At 44.6% G+C, this 16,410-nt stretch overlaps 1 protein-coding gene across 1 annotated transcript in view; it reads right to left on the minus strand.

Annotated features, from left to right (window-relative positions):
• Positions 1 to 16,410, minus strand: part of SORCS3 (sortilin related VPS10 domain containing receptor 3) — a 2,496,310-nt gene that overhangs the window by 767,626 nt on the left and 1,712,274 nt on the right. Inside the window, exon 6 of the mRNA XM_085603452.1 lies at positions 1,651 to 1,715. Within this exon, the coding sequence (XP_085459578.1) occupies positions 1,651 to 1,715 (65 nt within the window). The remainder of the gene's footprint in view (positions 1 to 1,650; positions 1,716 to 16,410) is intronic.

The raw sequence follows: 16,410 nt of genomic DNA on the forward strand, positions 1-16,410 counted from the left end.
TCACACTTTATATTTTCACCTTTTGGAATCCATCAATTTGAATGCAGTAGCACTAATTCTTATAGGTCCTGAAGAAAGCCTTGGGCCATAATCCCGTGAAGGCTGAAACATGTTGACCCTCATTCAACAGTGACTAGTTGGCACTGCTTGGTATATATTTTTTGTTCACACACCCTTTTAATTGAGATGTGTAGAAATGAGTGAATTATATCGTACTCTTCACACAATCTCTTTTTAAACTTCACATTTTCCTTTGCACTGCACTTCTTCTGTCTGGTGGTCACAGTCTGTCACGTGACTTTTGGACTTTTCTTTATCAACCCATATGAGCAAGAGAGCCTTACACTAACGAGGAAGTCTCTATGACTAAGAGGCATACCTCGGCTCTTGGTGGAGACCATATGATATAAACTGATCGTGAGAGGTGACTTTGCTCTCAACTTTGGTCTCTTTGGTTGAGTCGGTTTGATGGTTTTCCGTGCTCTGCTCTGACTATGTATGGGTCTGATATTTCACACACTACTTTTCTTTTTCTTTAATCTTGTGCTGTCTACCAATAGACCCCCTATTCTGTTGTGTTTATACAGACACTGCAGACACACACACACGCTTATTCTGTGTCATTCATATGTACTCTGTGTTACTCATGCAACCTCTGGTGCTGCGGGCACGCTTCAGTGGCACTGCACACCTAATGGTCTCCAAGATGAAGGAACTCAGCAAAGTCAGGACAAAGGCATCAGTGGGGCTCACATAGCAGCGGTCTAGCGGCTCACCAGGACTTACCCTCCTTTCGCAGTGACCCTCTGTGTTTGGATGTCCTTGCTGCATTCCTATTTGTTGGAGTATTAGCATATCCAGCAGTTCTAGCACATGCAACTACCACAGAGCCTAACTGTATCCTCAAAACACCAAGGAGATGTTTCCCTCCCCCCCCTCCTTTTAAGTTTATAAGAATATGACCAATTTCTTTTCTATTGGAATGAATTTGATAATTTTTGTATGACTATGTTGTTGATGTTCATTATAAAATTTCAATAAAATATTTTGAACATAAAAAAAAAACACCAAGGAGAGAGGACACCGGCCTCTCCTGCACCACTTCCGGTATATTAGAAACATTTCAACATTTCCCGCCGCAGCATTAGGAAGCAGCACATTAATCCGGTTTCCGTCCGCACTGACCCCATTGTGCTGTGTTGCAAAGTATCGGATCCCATTAAGCAAAGCAGAGATTTGTGAGACATCCTGCGACACGTGCCGGCGTGTCCCCCCAGGAGAGAGGCGGAATAATGGTGTCTCGGCGGTAATATTTCACTATCAAACATGACACAACAGAAGCAAAGGACAGCTCGTGAAAAACAGCAGGTTATATACACAGGCGTGTTCATGCTTTAAGGTATTACACTGCAGCTAAAATGTTCTTTTTTATTCAGATGCAGCAACCACGGGCCCGTTCTTGGGGAAACACTGCCTTCCTCCGAAATTACGGAAGTCGCAGTAAGACTGCACGATGCTAAAAGTCAAGCGCACATCTTTCATCTTCCTTGTCAATTAAAATGTTAATCTGAAATGAATTCGCGGCCATAAAAAGAGAATGCGTGTATCCCGCCTGGGGTGGTTTTATTATTGTTAAGGTTGAACACTCACGTCCGTCAGTAGTGCGCGCCTCCATGTGCACAAGGTCAGCCTCCTTATCGAGCCCCGCCACCGACCTGCGGAGGAGAAGAGACAGAACGCCAGTGAGACCAGGCGCCGCGCTGGCAGAAGCAGGCACAAACAAACCACATTTCCTCATGAAGTGGACACTTTTATTACACCTCTATGCTCGTCTTTTAAAAAGGCCCAATCGGGAGAATTTACAAAATGACCAGTGAAGACACCATTGAAATCAATTACTGACGAAGGCCAAAAATAAAAACATTTGAACAAGCAGTGCCAATGGCGAAGGAGAATTTTATCAACAAAACTTTGTGAGACAGGAATGGAAAATACAGTTTTTGCACCTAAGTGAAAATAGAATTGAGGCTCCTATGCCGCTCTCCAAACACCACACAAAGGCAACTGTTTTGCAGTAGTTTGTCACCAATACTAGGTAGCCAGTGGATGCCACATACTTGGTTTTTGTCTAATATGCTGCTCCTCAAACCTATTTGTGGGCATATCAACAACAACCGGCGATAATTATCACAAAGCGCACTTAGCGCTGGGATAATCATTGCCGGCTAGCGTGGATTTTTATCGCTGAGATAGCGTGCTATTAGCAACGCTTATCTCAATAGCGATAAAAATCCTCACGCTAACTGGCTAACGTGAGATTATCGCTGAAAACCCAGCGATAATGTCACGTTAGCTGGTTGATAGAGACTCACAAACTTAGCCATGATATCCACCTTCCATAGGATATCATGGCTAAGTCAGTCCTGAAGCAGGTGTTAGGAAAGTAGCGATAACAGGTGTTATCGCTACTTTTCCTGACGCTATGCTTCATAGCGTGGGGCTTGATGATAGGAGAAATGTCGCTTAGCGACATTTCTCCTGTCATGCCAGGTCAGGAACGCCCACTTTGCATCTCATTAGAGATGCAAAGATGGGCGTTAGAAATCCCCACGCTAAAGCAAGGTTTCACGCGTTAGCGTGACCTTGCTAATATAGCAAAAAAATTATCGCCGCTTTTCGGCCGAAAACGGTCGCTAAAGCGGCGATAATTTTTTATCGCCTCGTTGTAAATATGCCCCTTGATTCCCAATTGCTAACTTGCTTTAAAACTCAAGTATCAGGATTACTTTCAATGTCACAGTTGTGCTTTACAAATCCTTTGTTGTGGTCTGCTTTGACAGTGCACTAGTCGCAAGACAATTATATGAGCATCACTGGAGAGGGGCTTTGGCTCTGCTTACATGTTTGGAGCCAGAAGGGCATGTTTTGATTGGGCAGAAGTTGTTTGCTTCAACAAAAATGCGCGTGCCCTCCACACAGCTGTGGTCATCTTGTTCATTTATCAACAGCCTGATTTTGAACTTCCAGGGCACAGACATGACATTAATAGTATTACAGTGTCATAGATAGCTAGATAAAATATGGTGTTTTTCTCTGTCAGCAGCACAGATGGAGGGGGGCAGTCTTTAACTTACATGGATGTTTAGATCTGGCTTGACAGTGCAACTGTTGCCTGACCTTTTAAACAAAAACAATATTATTCTACAGTTCTTTACTTCCGCACAAATACATATTCATTCCTATGCTATTTACATTCAACACCCCTTTAAAGCCAAACACGTTTGGCATTGCCACTGTTTGTATCTCCATTCATTTAGCTGGCTCCCTTCCTCCCTTGCCTTTCCGCTTGCAACACATTAGCAAAACTTTGCTTTCCATTTCTCAAAACTCTTAATCAAGAGCAGTTCATAGACAAATTTCAGATCAGATGGACATTGTGATATTATATATATGACAATGCATCGCCTGCTGTACATTGTAATGATACTGCAAATCACTAAAGAGTTCAATGACCATATTGAGGAATGAGGCCAAAGGTGGAGTTCCTTTATAAGGTTATGGAACTGCGAGGTGACTTGCAATTGCCTTGTCATGTACTGCCTTCCTTATAATGCATGGTCACACCATCACCTTTCCCACAAACCACTTAAATCATTGGTGCGTAGAGTGTTCATATGAAAGAGACAGCATGTTTGCTAACATGACGCATAAAAATAGAATCACTAGTGCAAAATTAAACACATTGCGATGCCGCCATGGAAAGGCAGGCGGGGTTTGGGGGCCCGTTGCGGGCCCCCCTTTTTTGGGGGGGGTGTCGCTGCGCTGGGGGTGCCCATGGTACCCCCCTGCATTTCCATGCACCAAGTGGCAGGCACCCCGTGGTGCCTGCCACGTAGTGCAGGGAAATGCAGTGCAGTGCAGTGCAGTGCAGTGCAAGCACAATCTTAAAAGCCCTGGATGCGCCCGCCAGTATGGCGGGCGCATCCTAATCGCAGTGGTGGGACCGCCGCATGTCTGGTGGGCGGTCCCAAACACCGCTACGATGGCGGACGGACTCGTAATCAGCCCCTAGGTGCCTCACAAGAGGCCGAATATATATAGAATAAGAACATTGGAATGTTAAGAGCTCCATTAAAGCCAACCGGGTAACTCTGGGCTTAAAATGGCTGATATAAGCCTTCTGATTCACATTTCAATGTTTGTCTTTCTGTTTTCCCTTTTTAAATTTTGAGCATTCTATCGTCAGTGGGTGGAGTGTCTTAATAGCCCTTCTGCCTCGGGCTATACAGGTTGTTAAAGGACCTTTCCCTCATCATAGCCCTGGACCGCCGGGTTCAGGGCCTATAGCAACAGTTATAGCCTTTGACAGTGGGCTATAAGGCCATATAATAGATGGGAAACAGTGAATTACAGGGATGCTTTTCACGGAGAGGTTCTAAGTGACGTCAAATAGGCAATAAGTGTGAAGCTTGAATTGTCTATGACTTCACTTAGAACCCCAGGTGAAAACATCCCCATAATCCACTTTTTATCGATCTCTAATTTTACGTTATGTATTGCCCACAATATCATCTGCCTCTGCTTTAAACTGCTACGCAGGGGCAAAGTGGTATTGGGAAAGCCATACATAATGTAGTCACTCCTCTCTTCTTTACTCAAATGTTGTGTACAAAAAAAAAGTGGCCTCCTGCTATCCAATCCCACCACTGTCTGTGCCTTCACTTCCTCTATCATAGAATCTGTGGTACCTGCTTTCCATGGTAGCTCTGACAGGTTCTTTGAGATCCCTTCCAGAGCAGCCTGGACTTTCTTAATGGCGTAGCAAGAGTACGGGTGGGAGTAACTCATGTAATTTGCTGTAGCATGATTCCAGGAAATTACAACAAAATTGCGCAATAACGAGAGGAGCCTATCTCAGCATTTAGCACTATGTTCTTAGTGCAAAATGCACCCTTGCATCAAAATGGACCAAAGAATGCATGTTGCGCTTAGAAAATAGTTCAAATGAACATGAAAAGCAGCAGCTAACAGCTGCTCGCATTCACTAATTTAATTGTTCCAGTGCTCGTGCAGGAGGATTTGAGTGCGAAATTAATGATAATTAAGAAAATGTGTGTAATTGCGATATTTTCAATGATATTCATGTCAAAAGAATACCACAAATACAGCAGACCACTGTCACAGTATTTGTATTCCCAAATGGGATACATGTATTTTTAAAAGACGCCTATGTTCATTAATTGACTGGTGCTGCTTAAAAAAAGTTCCCATTTGTGAAGACACCAGGGAGAGCAGGCGCTGCTGCTCTGGACTGCTGCCTGCTTCTCCAAAGCCACAGTGACAATTCCCAAACGTCAAGATGTCGCACAAGGGTTAGATTCCCACTTGTCAGGGCCGGACTGGGAACCACAACCGGCCCTGGCAAAGTGCTCGGCCGGGCCCCATCTCCCCCCCAGGGGGGTGGGGGAGGAGGAGTGCCGCCGAGCTCTTTGCCAGGGCCGGTTTTTGGCGGATTTTGTTACAGGGCCGATTTTGCAGCTATGCTGCAAAAACGTCCCCCAGGGGCCCAAAACCGTCCCCCATCCGTGCGGCGCACCGGGGGATTGCCCGGTGCCCGCTAGGGCCAGTCCGGCCCTGCCACTTGTGAATCAGATAACACCTCCTTTGAGGTGTAGGTAATCAAGCAATTGTTTGCAACTTCAGTTGTTGTCAAAATCCATTGAAACATTTCTCTCTAAGTCGCAGGTGGGAGGGGGAACTCCCCTTTTCACTCACCCTCCTGTTTTTGATTTGGACAGGGTCATGAAAGCCCTTTACTGAGCCAGAAGGAATTTTAAGACTCTAAAGTTGCTTTTGTTTATAGTGAATTGTATTTTGTGGTCGCAAATTATATTAAGCGAATTGCAGACTTTGCAACCGCAAAATAACTTTCCACATCAGGCCCTAAGTGTTCCCAATATTTTTGTTACTATTTCGACACTTTTTGAAATTTTTAATCCAGAAAGGAAACTTACCTTGTCGGTTCAGCAAATATGTAGACGGCAGACATCGCAAGGCTCTGTTAAAACTTTAATATGGGATCCTCTACCATTACATTACCATGAAACAGAGACTGCAGCAACATTTGTCTACCTAATAAACAAAAAAAATGATTTTCATGTAAGATGCTCGTCGGTAGCCAAACAGAGCACGAAGCTTCCTGGAATGCAGCCTAAAGTTTTTCTGGTAATGTCTTGGATAACAGGGCACGGGCAATGGCCGTATCGCAGTGGGTGGAAACGCGTTGTCTCATGTCAAATGCGACATCATTAGTCAGAGAGTCACTTACGGTAAGCCACTTACCGTAAGTGACTCACTGACTAATGATGTCCTATTTGACAAGTCTTACTTGACACAGGTATGGAAACTGATACTGACCAACACGGGGCTATGATATTGGTTATGAGATGCCCTGTAAACATTATGTGCAGGTGGATTACAAAAGTAAAACTTCCCCTGCGGCCCTGAAAACAAGCATTGGCATAGCCAATAGGTCTCGCCTTTGGGACCTTATAAGTGTTTAGCCATGCAACAGTTGCATAACTAAATACTTATAAGGTCCCAAAAGCGAGACCTATTGGCTATGCAAAGCGGCCGTGTGGCCACGAAAGTGAAAGTAATCGCGGTAAAGCAGGCGCGCGCGGCTGCGCACATGCACTGTAGCTCTAGGCTGGCCTGGTTTGCACTTTTTGGAGCCCTCTCAATAAGTCTCGCCAGGCCAGCACATGCGCTGGGTCAGGCGAGACCTAAAAATCAGCATATCGGACACATTATCAATCAACCGGATATTATGAACCGCTGGCACACATGGAGGTAGTCCCTGCGGGAGAGTCCATAGGCAACACGGTGATTTGTGATATAGCTTTCCCCGCATACATTTGAAAACTTTGATTAAAAAAGGATGCATATATTTGTACTCTTAGAAGTGTAGGCATTATGAAAGATGTGCATCTTTAATTGAGATGAGGATTGCTTTTGAAAGTCTTATTATCGTGCTCTAGCTAGGGGAGATAAATTTCAAAGTCAGAGGAGTCAAAACTCAGCTTATGAAACAAACGTTGCAAGCCTTGCGAAATTTCAAAGCACAAACTTTTATTTATAGGGGCAGCAGGTGTGGCAGTTGTGGTAATAGGAAATGGTTCCACTACTGCTTCCAACCAAGAGGGTGAGCAGGTGGACTTAAAGTCTCCTTCTCTGTCACAGCCTATACCTACTGTTAATATCCAACCTTGGCAGCAAACTATTTTCTACCACCAGTTGTAGCACTACCAGGAAGTCTATCTTTTTGCTAAATTTCCTCGATTTTTGATCATTTCGGATGTCTGAGTTTATTATTCGGTGAAACCGCGGAGATCCAGACCTCAGTAACAATATTTCTGCATTAAAAGACCGCCATTTTACTTTGAAGCTTTCAAACCTACCATTTTTGTAAAACAACTGTGTGTGAACTCACACACAAAGGTTTTGCACAGCTGAACAAAGGGCTGATATGTGGTGTCAGAGTGCCACGGGTACAGAGATGTAATATGCTTTTACAATTGCATGTTTCCTATAGGAAGGCTGCAGTAATCGTTTCCAATGTAAAAAGTTGATTAAAACCTTTATTTGGTTACTTTTGATAAATACATTTGATCAAGCACACATTTGAAATGTATGGACATTCTCGTGTGATAAGTACATTGCAGTCAGATGTTTATTACCTGCAATGTTGGAACCATTTGTTGTTGTTTGATCAAATCAACAGTGCTGAAAGAAAGCTGCACTTTGAAGGAATTACACACAGCAGGTCCAAGAATGGAGAGAGAATGAGTGTCATGGTTTCCAGCTATGTTTGCTTGAGAATCTTCTCTTCAGAACAGTGCTGGAAGACTGTCCCCAGATGTAAGGAGTCAAAAGCCACCCAAGGACTGGAGCAGGCATGTACTGGAGCTGAGAATTCCTATTCCAGTTACTTACTGGGAGTAAATGTGAAGGCCTGGAGACATGGACAGATGAACACATGCAAATATCAAATCTTCTCTGTTGGAACTCCGAGATAAAATGGATTATGGATTGGGTTAGCCTAAAGGCCTATCCCTAGAACAGGACTTGGTTCACTTTGAAGCAAAGCATAAGAATAGCAAACCTATAAAATTCAGTCAGGTCCCCTCACAGGTTATTTACCAAACACTCACTGGGTTTGCCCTTTCATGTGCCCTGTTAGATCCACTCTCAGTAGAGAACTGCCTGGCCTAGAGGAAGAAAATGAGGCTTCCCTTCTACTGAATTGAAGAATTCCAGACTGCCTGGCAATAGTGTCTGTACACTTATATTCAGATATGTATTGAAACTCTTAGGTAAAAAAATGTTGCCCATGGGCTATTAGTGCCAGCTTCTTAGGAACCTTCAATTATACAAAGGTTTGTGTCATGCCAGTGAAGCCTATTGTCCCCAGTGGAATGCTGGTACTATGGCTGAAGGGTGGAGAAGGTACCGAAAGAAGACAACTGTGAACTTCCTGAAACTTGGGGGATCAATTACAAATTATCATTTCGTCTTGCCTTTTCTCTTGCTTTGGTTAGAACAGAAAGCCCAATTGGAACTGGACATTTTGCTGTGAACGTGTACTGGGCTTGTGAAGAGCCTGCCTGCAACTTGAAACCAAGGATGTTCACTGAGGAACCAGTCCTGAAGATTTTGTTTTCCTATATACTTTTAAGCAAGAACATCTCCTCTGAAATGAGGTATATTTTGCTGAATGTGAGATAAAACACATTCATTTTTTCTAGCGGAGGCTCAATGCGTCCTTCAAGGTGCGAACATGAATGCTCTCCTGCCTATTGTATTCGTCCTTGCAGAATAAGATTGTACTTTGCTTTTAAGGGAAATTTTACCAATAAGCTTTACAACAAATTTTTGCTTTACATTGTGATTTCTAAATCACTTTTTCTTGACTTATCTGCAGTTTTATCCATCTGTATCTGCTCATCTGATATTAATTGGGCTATTAAGCTCTTACGTTTCTCCGAACTTTCCTGTTGTTTTGTTTATTTACTGTGTGTGTTCCTTGTTCTTACACCACCAACAGTGAGCCAGAGGTTCTTCGATGAAACAGTGTTGGTTGGAGCTTGTGGTGGCTGAGACTGTGCTCAAATCAACACAGTGACCTTTCGCCCTCCCAGCAGCTTAATAGCCTGATTTTTTACACGCTCCCTTCGTGGACAGAGCATCCTGTGAAAGGAATGTGCCATAGCAGTTATAGGCTGGAGAAGTCTGAAATCGAATCTTTCCTATTCTCAAGTGGCGGCTGGTGACATTTGAACATGCTGTGGCGTAAAAGTTGGGTATGACTTTTATACAGCGAGTGACGCGAGCAAGTTTAATGGGCAAACATGGGGGTCAGGGTGGGTTCTCCTCCTGAGAAAAAATAATAAGATAAGCAAACGGTGTATTTTAAAGCAAATTAATATAGTGATAAAGCAAGGCTTATAAAGCAGTAGGAACGTATAGTCTTGAAATTAATAAACGCATAAAAAACTGCCCCATATGTTACTGCATTGATAATGTTAAACGGTTACTGTATAGTGAAAATTGTACAGTGGGACAATTTTAGTCCTTTAAAGTGTCTCGCACTACATACAGCATCTACTTTGGAAAAATGCTTTAACCAGGTGTCCAGAAGCACCCACAGCTGCTGGTTGCGACCAGTCATAAAAATATGTGCAGATAGGTCTTTAAGTGGGATGAAATAAGTGGGAGCTCTCTAAAAGGGAACATGTAAAATACATTTCTTTGATTCCCATAGTGTGCCACCTGACCGGTATTTTGGTTTCTCTCTGATAAACCCAGATAAATAAAACAAATGACATACATCTAAAATTTTACTGCGGTAGCCCACCAGCCTAATAGGCATTCGGTGATAGGTTGTTTAGTATTGGGAGAGTGGGAAAAGCATTGTCTTATCCCAATGTATCTATATTCAAGAGTAGGACACATATTTTAATATTTCTCTGAGTGCAGAAGATTTTTTGTGGGGTTTAACTATGATTAGGGTGTAATTTGCATACAGTGAAAGAAACACTTTTTGATGGACATGCTGTGCCTCTGTGAGTGGTACTGTCTAAACCAGCCTGCCAGTGGTTCCAGGGATAGAGCGGAAAGGTCACCCTTGATGAATACCCCTACCAATAAGGAAGTTCTTAGAAATGCAATAATGTACCCACCCATTCTCTGCTGCTGACTCTTAGTTTAGAAGCTGTACTAGGATCCTTAGAGCACAGTTTTTTATTGCATATATTGTATATGTTGCTATATTAAACATATTTCCCATATGTGTTCTAGGGATATGACATAGTTTGCTCAGAATTATACATTTTTTGTTGTTGTTTTTTTCCGAGTGTCTGGGCAAGAATTAGAGGGCAGATGTCTGGATTCCAATGGGAGTGTTTAACACCACAACAATTTACTTACAGTACAGTGACCCCACAACCATTTACTGAGAAGTTTAAACCAAGAATCAAGCCACAGGGTGAGGCTGTGCTCAAGGAAAGCCTTGCTTCGAGTCCCTTCAGTACCTGCCGTCAAAGAAAATCAGAACAGCTCTATCTAAAGCCAAGCTATCACCAGCCCAACTGTCAATCCCATGGTATTTGGCAAAGATCAACAGACTTGGTCATCAGGTATCACACCTCTACAAACTCCTACGCCCAAACACCACCAAAATGTATGACAAGGCAACTAACTACTGGATAAAACAAGGCAATGGCCCACTTAATGAGCAAGAACAGGCGACATTGTGGACCTCTGCCTCACATAATAAAATCACCCCGGTACAAGCACAAACTAAATTCTGGCTACTTCACAAAGCCTTCTGTGTCCAGCTCGATTGTTCTCACTAACCCTAGAGAAGATGAGTTGTGTTGGAACTGTAGCAAGGAAAAGGGGGACCTAGCACATCTTATCTACTACTGCCCATCACTTAAAAAGTTCTGGGAGAAAATCTTTGGGTTCATAAATAACATACTGGGCTGCACACTAATAACTGAATTTTCCACCCTCACCACAGCATTCATGACCACAGCACTAAGATCAGAGCATGATAAGGACCTACTGGACCTGCTTCTCACTGCAGCAGTGAAAATGGTCCTCAACAATTGGAAGGACATGACTAAGTCCTCATACAAGGGCTGGCTCAACTGTGTGACGTACCTCAGGGGTGCAGATAACATTGCGTTGCAGAACTCACCCTGGAGACCAGCAACCAGGGGGATGTGGAAGTCACTCGATACGTACCTTGACTTTTATGAACCCCCTTGAAGCCAATCCGGCACCCTCCTCCCCTCCCTGCAGGGGAGGGCAGAGCGAACCGGAGGTTACCACCACGGGCCAAAGCGACATTGGTGGGACTTGCACCACTCCCATCATATGCCAACTGGTGGGGTGTCAGATCGGTCACGTGACTAAAACTCCTGTTAATCTCAGTCCCACAGAGCCCCTCTCATATCTCCCTTTCACCTCTTTCTTTTCTCTTTCTCTCTTTCTATCAGCCTTTGCCTAATCTTCTCAGCAAGTCAATGTAAGAGGGGATTAGCTAAAACAGATGTCTTACCTAAAAGTACCTGTAACCACTGTATACATACTAAATTTGGCTAACCCCGTGACAGAATGCTATTGTATTTGTGTGTATAAAACTAATAAAATACTTTGCAATAAAAAAATATAATTAAAAAAAAAGATTCACCTTGGTATCCTAAGTAAAAACGGTGTCATTTTAAACATACTTTTATTAGCCAAAGATAGACGCCACTCAAAGATGTCCAACAATCACAGGTGTTTTTTTCCAATTTGAGGTTGGTTACTATGGCATAAAAATAATTCACCTAGTGAACGAAGGTCAGGACAAGAGACTGATCTAAAGATTGCACAGGTATTGTGACATAATCGAGGATGTATGTTGTTTGAAAAGAAAGTGCAGACTCTCCTCTGCAAAGAGTACCCTAGCTGTCTGGATGATGGTTGCTAGCTGGAAATCCCCTCTTGTCATGTATGTATCCACTCCCTAAACCCCCCTTGCTCCTTCACCCTGCTCTGCTGTTTCATACCCGTGTTTGTGCTATATAAATCCTAATAAATACATAGAAAGTATCCACTTCCTTTGGAAATGTGACATCATACAGGGCCTGCTTGGTGGGATTTTAGCCATGAATGAAGACACATGCAGGCGTCTTGGATATTGCATTATTATTGCATTGATATAGCACTTACTACTACTGAAGAGCCGTTGAAGCGCTATAAGGTGTACAAGAATGCTCACGGAGATCACCCTAATGTCTTCCTGCACTCCACGAACCTGAGAATGAGGGAAGCCCTTACCATCTGCCGTCTTTCTATGACTTGGGTTATTCAGTCCTTCATTCCTTGCATACAATACTCCGGATGGAACCTTCATGCCTGAATCCAGAAGTGTCCTACAAACCCACTTAGATGCAATACTTTGCAGATACTATAGATGTGACCTCCAGAACTGAACAAACACAATAGCGCTGAGAAGCAAATGCTTTCTGTGTAAGGTGCTCCATGAATACACATTGCTGTTAATATATGAAACTACTCTCTTCCCAACAACAAGTACCAGTAAAAGCGCTCGGGCCTCTACAGGAGCTAACCAATAGTACAATACAGTACATATAGGGATGTCTTTTCACTCTTTCAGTTGCAGGCGGGAGGTAGCTGGTTTGTCAGAGTGGGGCTGGGCCGGAGTCAGTCACACAGGCTGGCCTGCAGTCTGACTTTGCACAAAAGTCAGGATGTCTTGCAAAATGAAAAAATTCAGTTGTGTCAAATGCAGATCAGGGTTGTGTCCAGGCGAGAGGGGGCAGTTTACTTTTCATATTTCCGAGCTACACGCAGATGAAAAAGGTACATATAAATGAAAACAATTTACATATTCCTGAATATCTGACACACAGCTTGCCCTGTGGTTGCACTGGACACCCTTAAAATAACTGATTTGGAAATGAGATACCGCAGGCAACGGAAGGTGTAACTATTTTGCCCTTTATCATAGGATGTGCGTTCATGTGTAGCCAGGCTTGGAGATCAGGGCACGGGATGCTGACTTCCCTGGTGATGGTGTAATTAGCAGATCACAGCCTGTCTACGAGCTGGGCACACTTACCTTCGGCTGTGCCATTACCTTTCTCTCAACAGGAGCTGCAGATTGCGCAACTCGACCTTTGGATGGACGTGCCCTCTCGGCTCCCTCCCGGTCCAGGAAGTGTGTGTCCGTGGAGCTCGCTGTGCAAGCAAAAGAGGGCTCCTACGCTTACCTACTTTCCCCTTGGTCATCATCCCAAAGGGACAAAGCGGTGACATCACAGGAGTCTGACTCCTCACTTCCCGCCTTCCAGTAAGTTCCATCACCATAGTGGAGAGGGCAGACTCACTGGCGGGAAGCAGTCTGAGGTCAAGTGTGCGCAGACCCGATTCCTCAGCTTCCCGCCTGCCACACCCCTTTCCCAACTCGTCACAGGGTGGGTCCCAACTCGTCACAGGGTGGGTCCCACCCTCCCTGTAATGAGTTGGGAAGGGTGGGGTGACAAGCTCTCCACTCTCTGATTGACATGGAGGGTTAGCGATACTGGGCTTGTTTTTAAAACGCCCGGGGCTAACTTTACATCCTCGCCATCAGGAGGTGGAGACTGCTCCTTGCAGGTAGGTCTTTGCCGAGCTGTTGACCTCACAGCAAAATGCGATGCAGCGCGCGCTACGAAATTCATTTTATTTATTTAATTGTTTACTTACCTCCAATTATCCTTTTTCCGGTTTTTAGTACCCCCCCACCCTGCCCTTCCCCCGCCCCGCCTTTCCGCCCCACGAAACTCCCTCCACGGGCCGCGGCTGCAAATGAGTAATGTCTGCCTCTGGTTTTCCTCCATTTTTGACATAGAACACGATGGACACATTTGAAACGTAGCTAAATATGGTCAGTCCAGCATGACAAGTAACCACTGATGGGGCATATGTTGACACCTGTGCATTGCAGGCGAGTTTAAACTCTCATCTGTTACAGTATAACCCTCACTGTTTTTGGATGGTGACGCTTGTGATTTTTATGCCCATCTCCCATTACTTTCAGCAGACACTGCCCCGTCCTAGCGACCTCTGATTGTGGCACCACATGAGGCAATATGAATCTTTATTCTGTAAAAAAAAATCACCATAGGAAAAGACAGGTCAAACACAGTGATATAAACTACATGATTAATCAAAACAAACAAGAAGATTACTCATTAAAACAGAAAGCATTAAAACAATCAATCAAGTCTTGTTTTCCTGGACACCCAGGCAGTTACCCTCTTGGACTACTGCCGTGATTGTGCCTCTATTTAAGAAGGGGGACAAAGAGAACCAACAATGTTATCAACCAATATCCTTACTGGACGCTACGGTCAAGGTCTTGGGGAGGGTGATTTTAAATAGGCTGTGCGATTGGGCAGAAGAAAACAATATTTTGAATGACGCCCAGTATGGCTGTAGGGTGGGGAGGTCGACCTCAGACCAATGCCTGAACCTCCATTTAATTATTAATAAATTTGCCTTGGCTCGGTCTGAATCTTTACATTTCGCATTCATGGTCTTGACGTCCGCTTTTGATGGGGTGAACTGAGGGAAACTCTGGGCCCTGCTCAGTGATATGAGGGTTGATCCCAGTATTGTGGACTTATTAGCTGATATCCACTCAACGACCTCAGCCTCGGTGCATTTTTCTTAAAGTGCAGCGTGCACCCGATCATTTTTGATGAGCTGTGGGGTTCATCAGGGATGCATACTTGCCCCTTTTTTGTTCACTTTGTACATGAACGTGCACAAGTCTGCTCTTTTATCAGATTTGGCCGACTGCCCTAAGACTGGGGACAGATTTCTCCCTGTTTTACTATTTGCGGCCAAAGCGTTCCTGATGGGTCGGACCACAAAGGTGTATGTGTCTTTCATGGGGCTCCTGGACCTGTCACTCAACTTCTCAAAGGTGGTGGGCCCCAAATCCACAAGTAGTAAGAGCTTCAAGGTATCTAATGTCACCCCGAGCAAAGTCAAGGAATTCCCTTATTTGAAAGATTTATCAACTGCTGGAAACCCCTTGTTGAGGCTGAAAGATCAGAGTCCTTAAAACCTATGGGGGCGGTTTTCAGTTTTGCACACAGGCTTGGGTCCAGGGCACCAAGGGATCTTCTAAAAATATTTCAGGCTAAGTGCATTGCACAATTGCGTTATGGTAGCGAGGTTTGGGGGAGTGCCAAGTTGGATCAGATTCAAATGACCAAGACATTTTTTTTTTTGCGCAAGCTGGTCCAGGTCCCCCAATCCACCCCAGCGTTTTCAGTGCATGCGGAGCTTGGGCTTGATTATGTTTCGGATCTGATATCTTTATGCCTGCTCCTGTGCTGGATTAAGATCTGGAGCAGGGTTGAGCTGAAGCTAAGCCAGCTGATTTTCGAGGACTGTCAGGCTCTGGATCGGGTAACTAGCATACCTTGGATTGTTCATGTTAAGGCAGCTATTTTTTCTCTAGGTAGGCTTGATATTTTCATGAACCCTATCTCGATCTCCGCCTATGAGTTCAGGAGTGTTAAAAGTTTGTTTTTGGCTTGCTCCCGCTTGAAGAGAGAAGGTTTAGAACTCCAGAAATTTTCAGTGAGGGGCTATATGCTTTTAAAAACAAAACTGTGCAGGGGATGGAGCCGTAGCTGGGCTTGGTTCGCTCACAGCATGACAGGTTTTTACTGGTTATGTCCAAGTTTAATCAATTGCATCATTTCGTGTTGACCCCATGTGGGTGGGCTCGATCTGAGGCAAGGGCACCCTGCAGCAGGGGCGGCCTTAGGCATGTGCAAGCTGTGCACCTGCACAGGGCCACCAAACCCCAGGGGCCACCACGAGGAATCGGATACAATACATATTCGTGGTGGCCCCTGGCAGGGATTTGTCGCATGAACGACTGAGGTGTGCTAAATCCAATGTGATGCACGCTGAATGGTTGTTCTTATACTCTTTTCCTTTCTAACCCAGTTTCATCTTTGTGTGGGGTCGGCCTTGTTTCGGGCTCTTCTGGTAGGTCTTGTGCTTGTTTAGAACTTTTTTTCCAGGAGAATCGAGCTTGTTTTAATAGTCCAGATCTGGCACCTCCGGAGGCTCGCATGCGCGTGCATGCGCAGTGCCCGCGAGTCCTGCAGCGAAGGGGTTACAGAAGCACCACGCATCACCGGTGGCAGGAGGGGTGGCAGCACCCGTGCCCGGCGTGCAGCGAGCAGCACCGAGACCGGCCGAGGCCATACACCGGCGCGCCTAGAGACCCTGGGCAAGAAAGGCCGCCTTGCAGAGGATAGCATGCCA

Source organism: Triturus cristatus, chromosome 1_2 (genome assembly GCF_964204655.1).
Source record: "Triturus cristatus chromosome 1_2, aTriCri1.1, whole genome shotgun sequence".
Taxonomy (NCBI): Eukaryota; Metazoa; Chordata; class Amphibia; order Caudata; family Salamandridae; genus Triturus; species Triturus cristatus.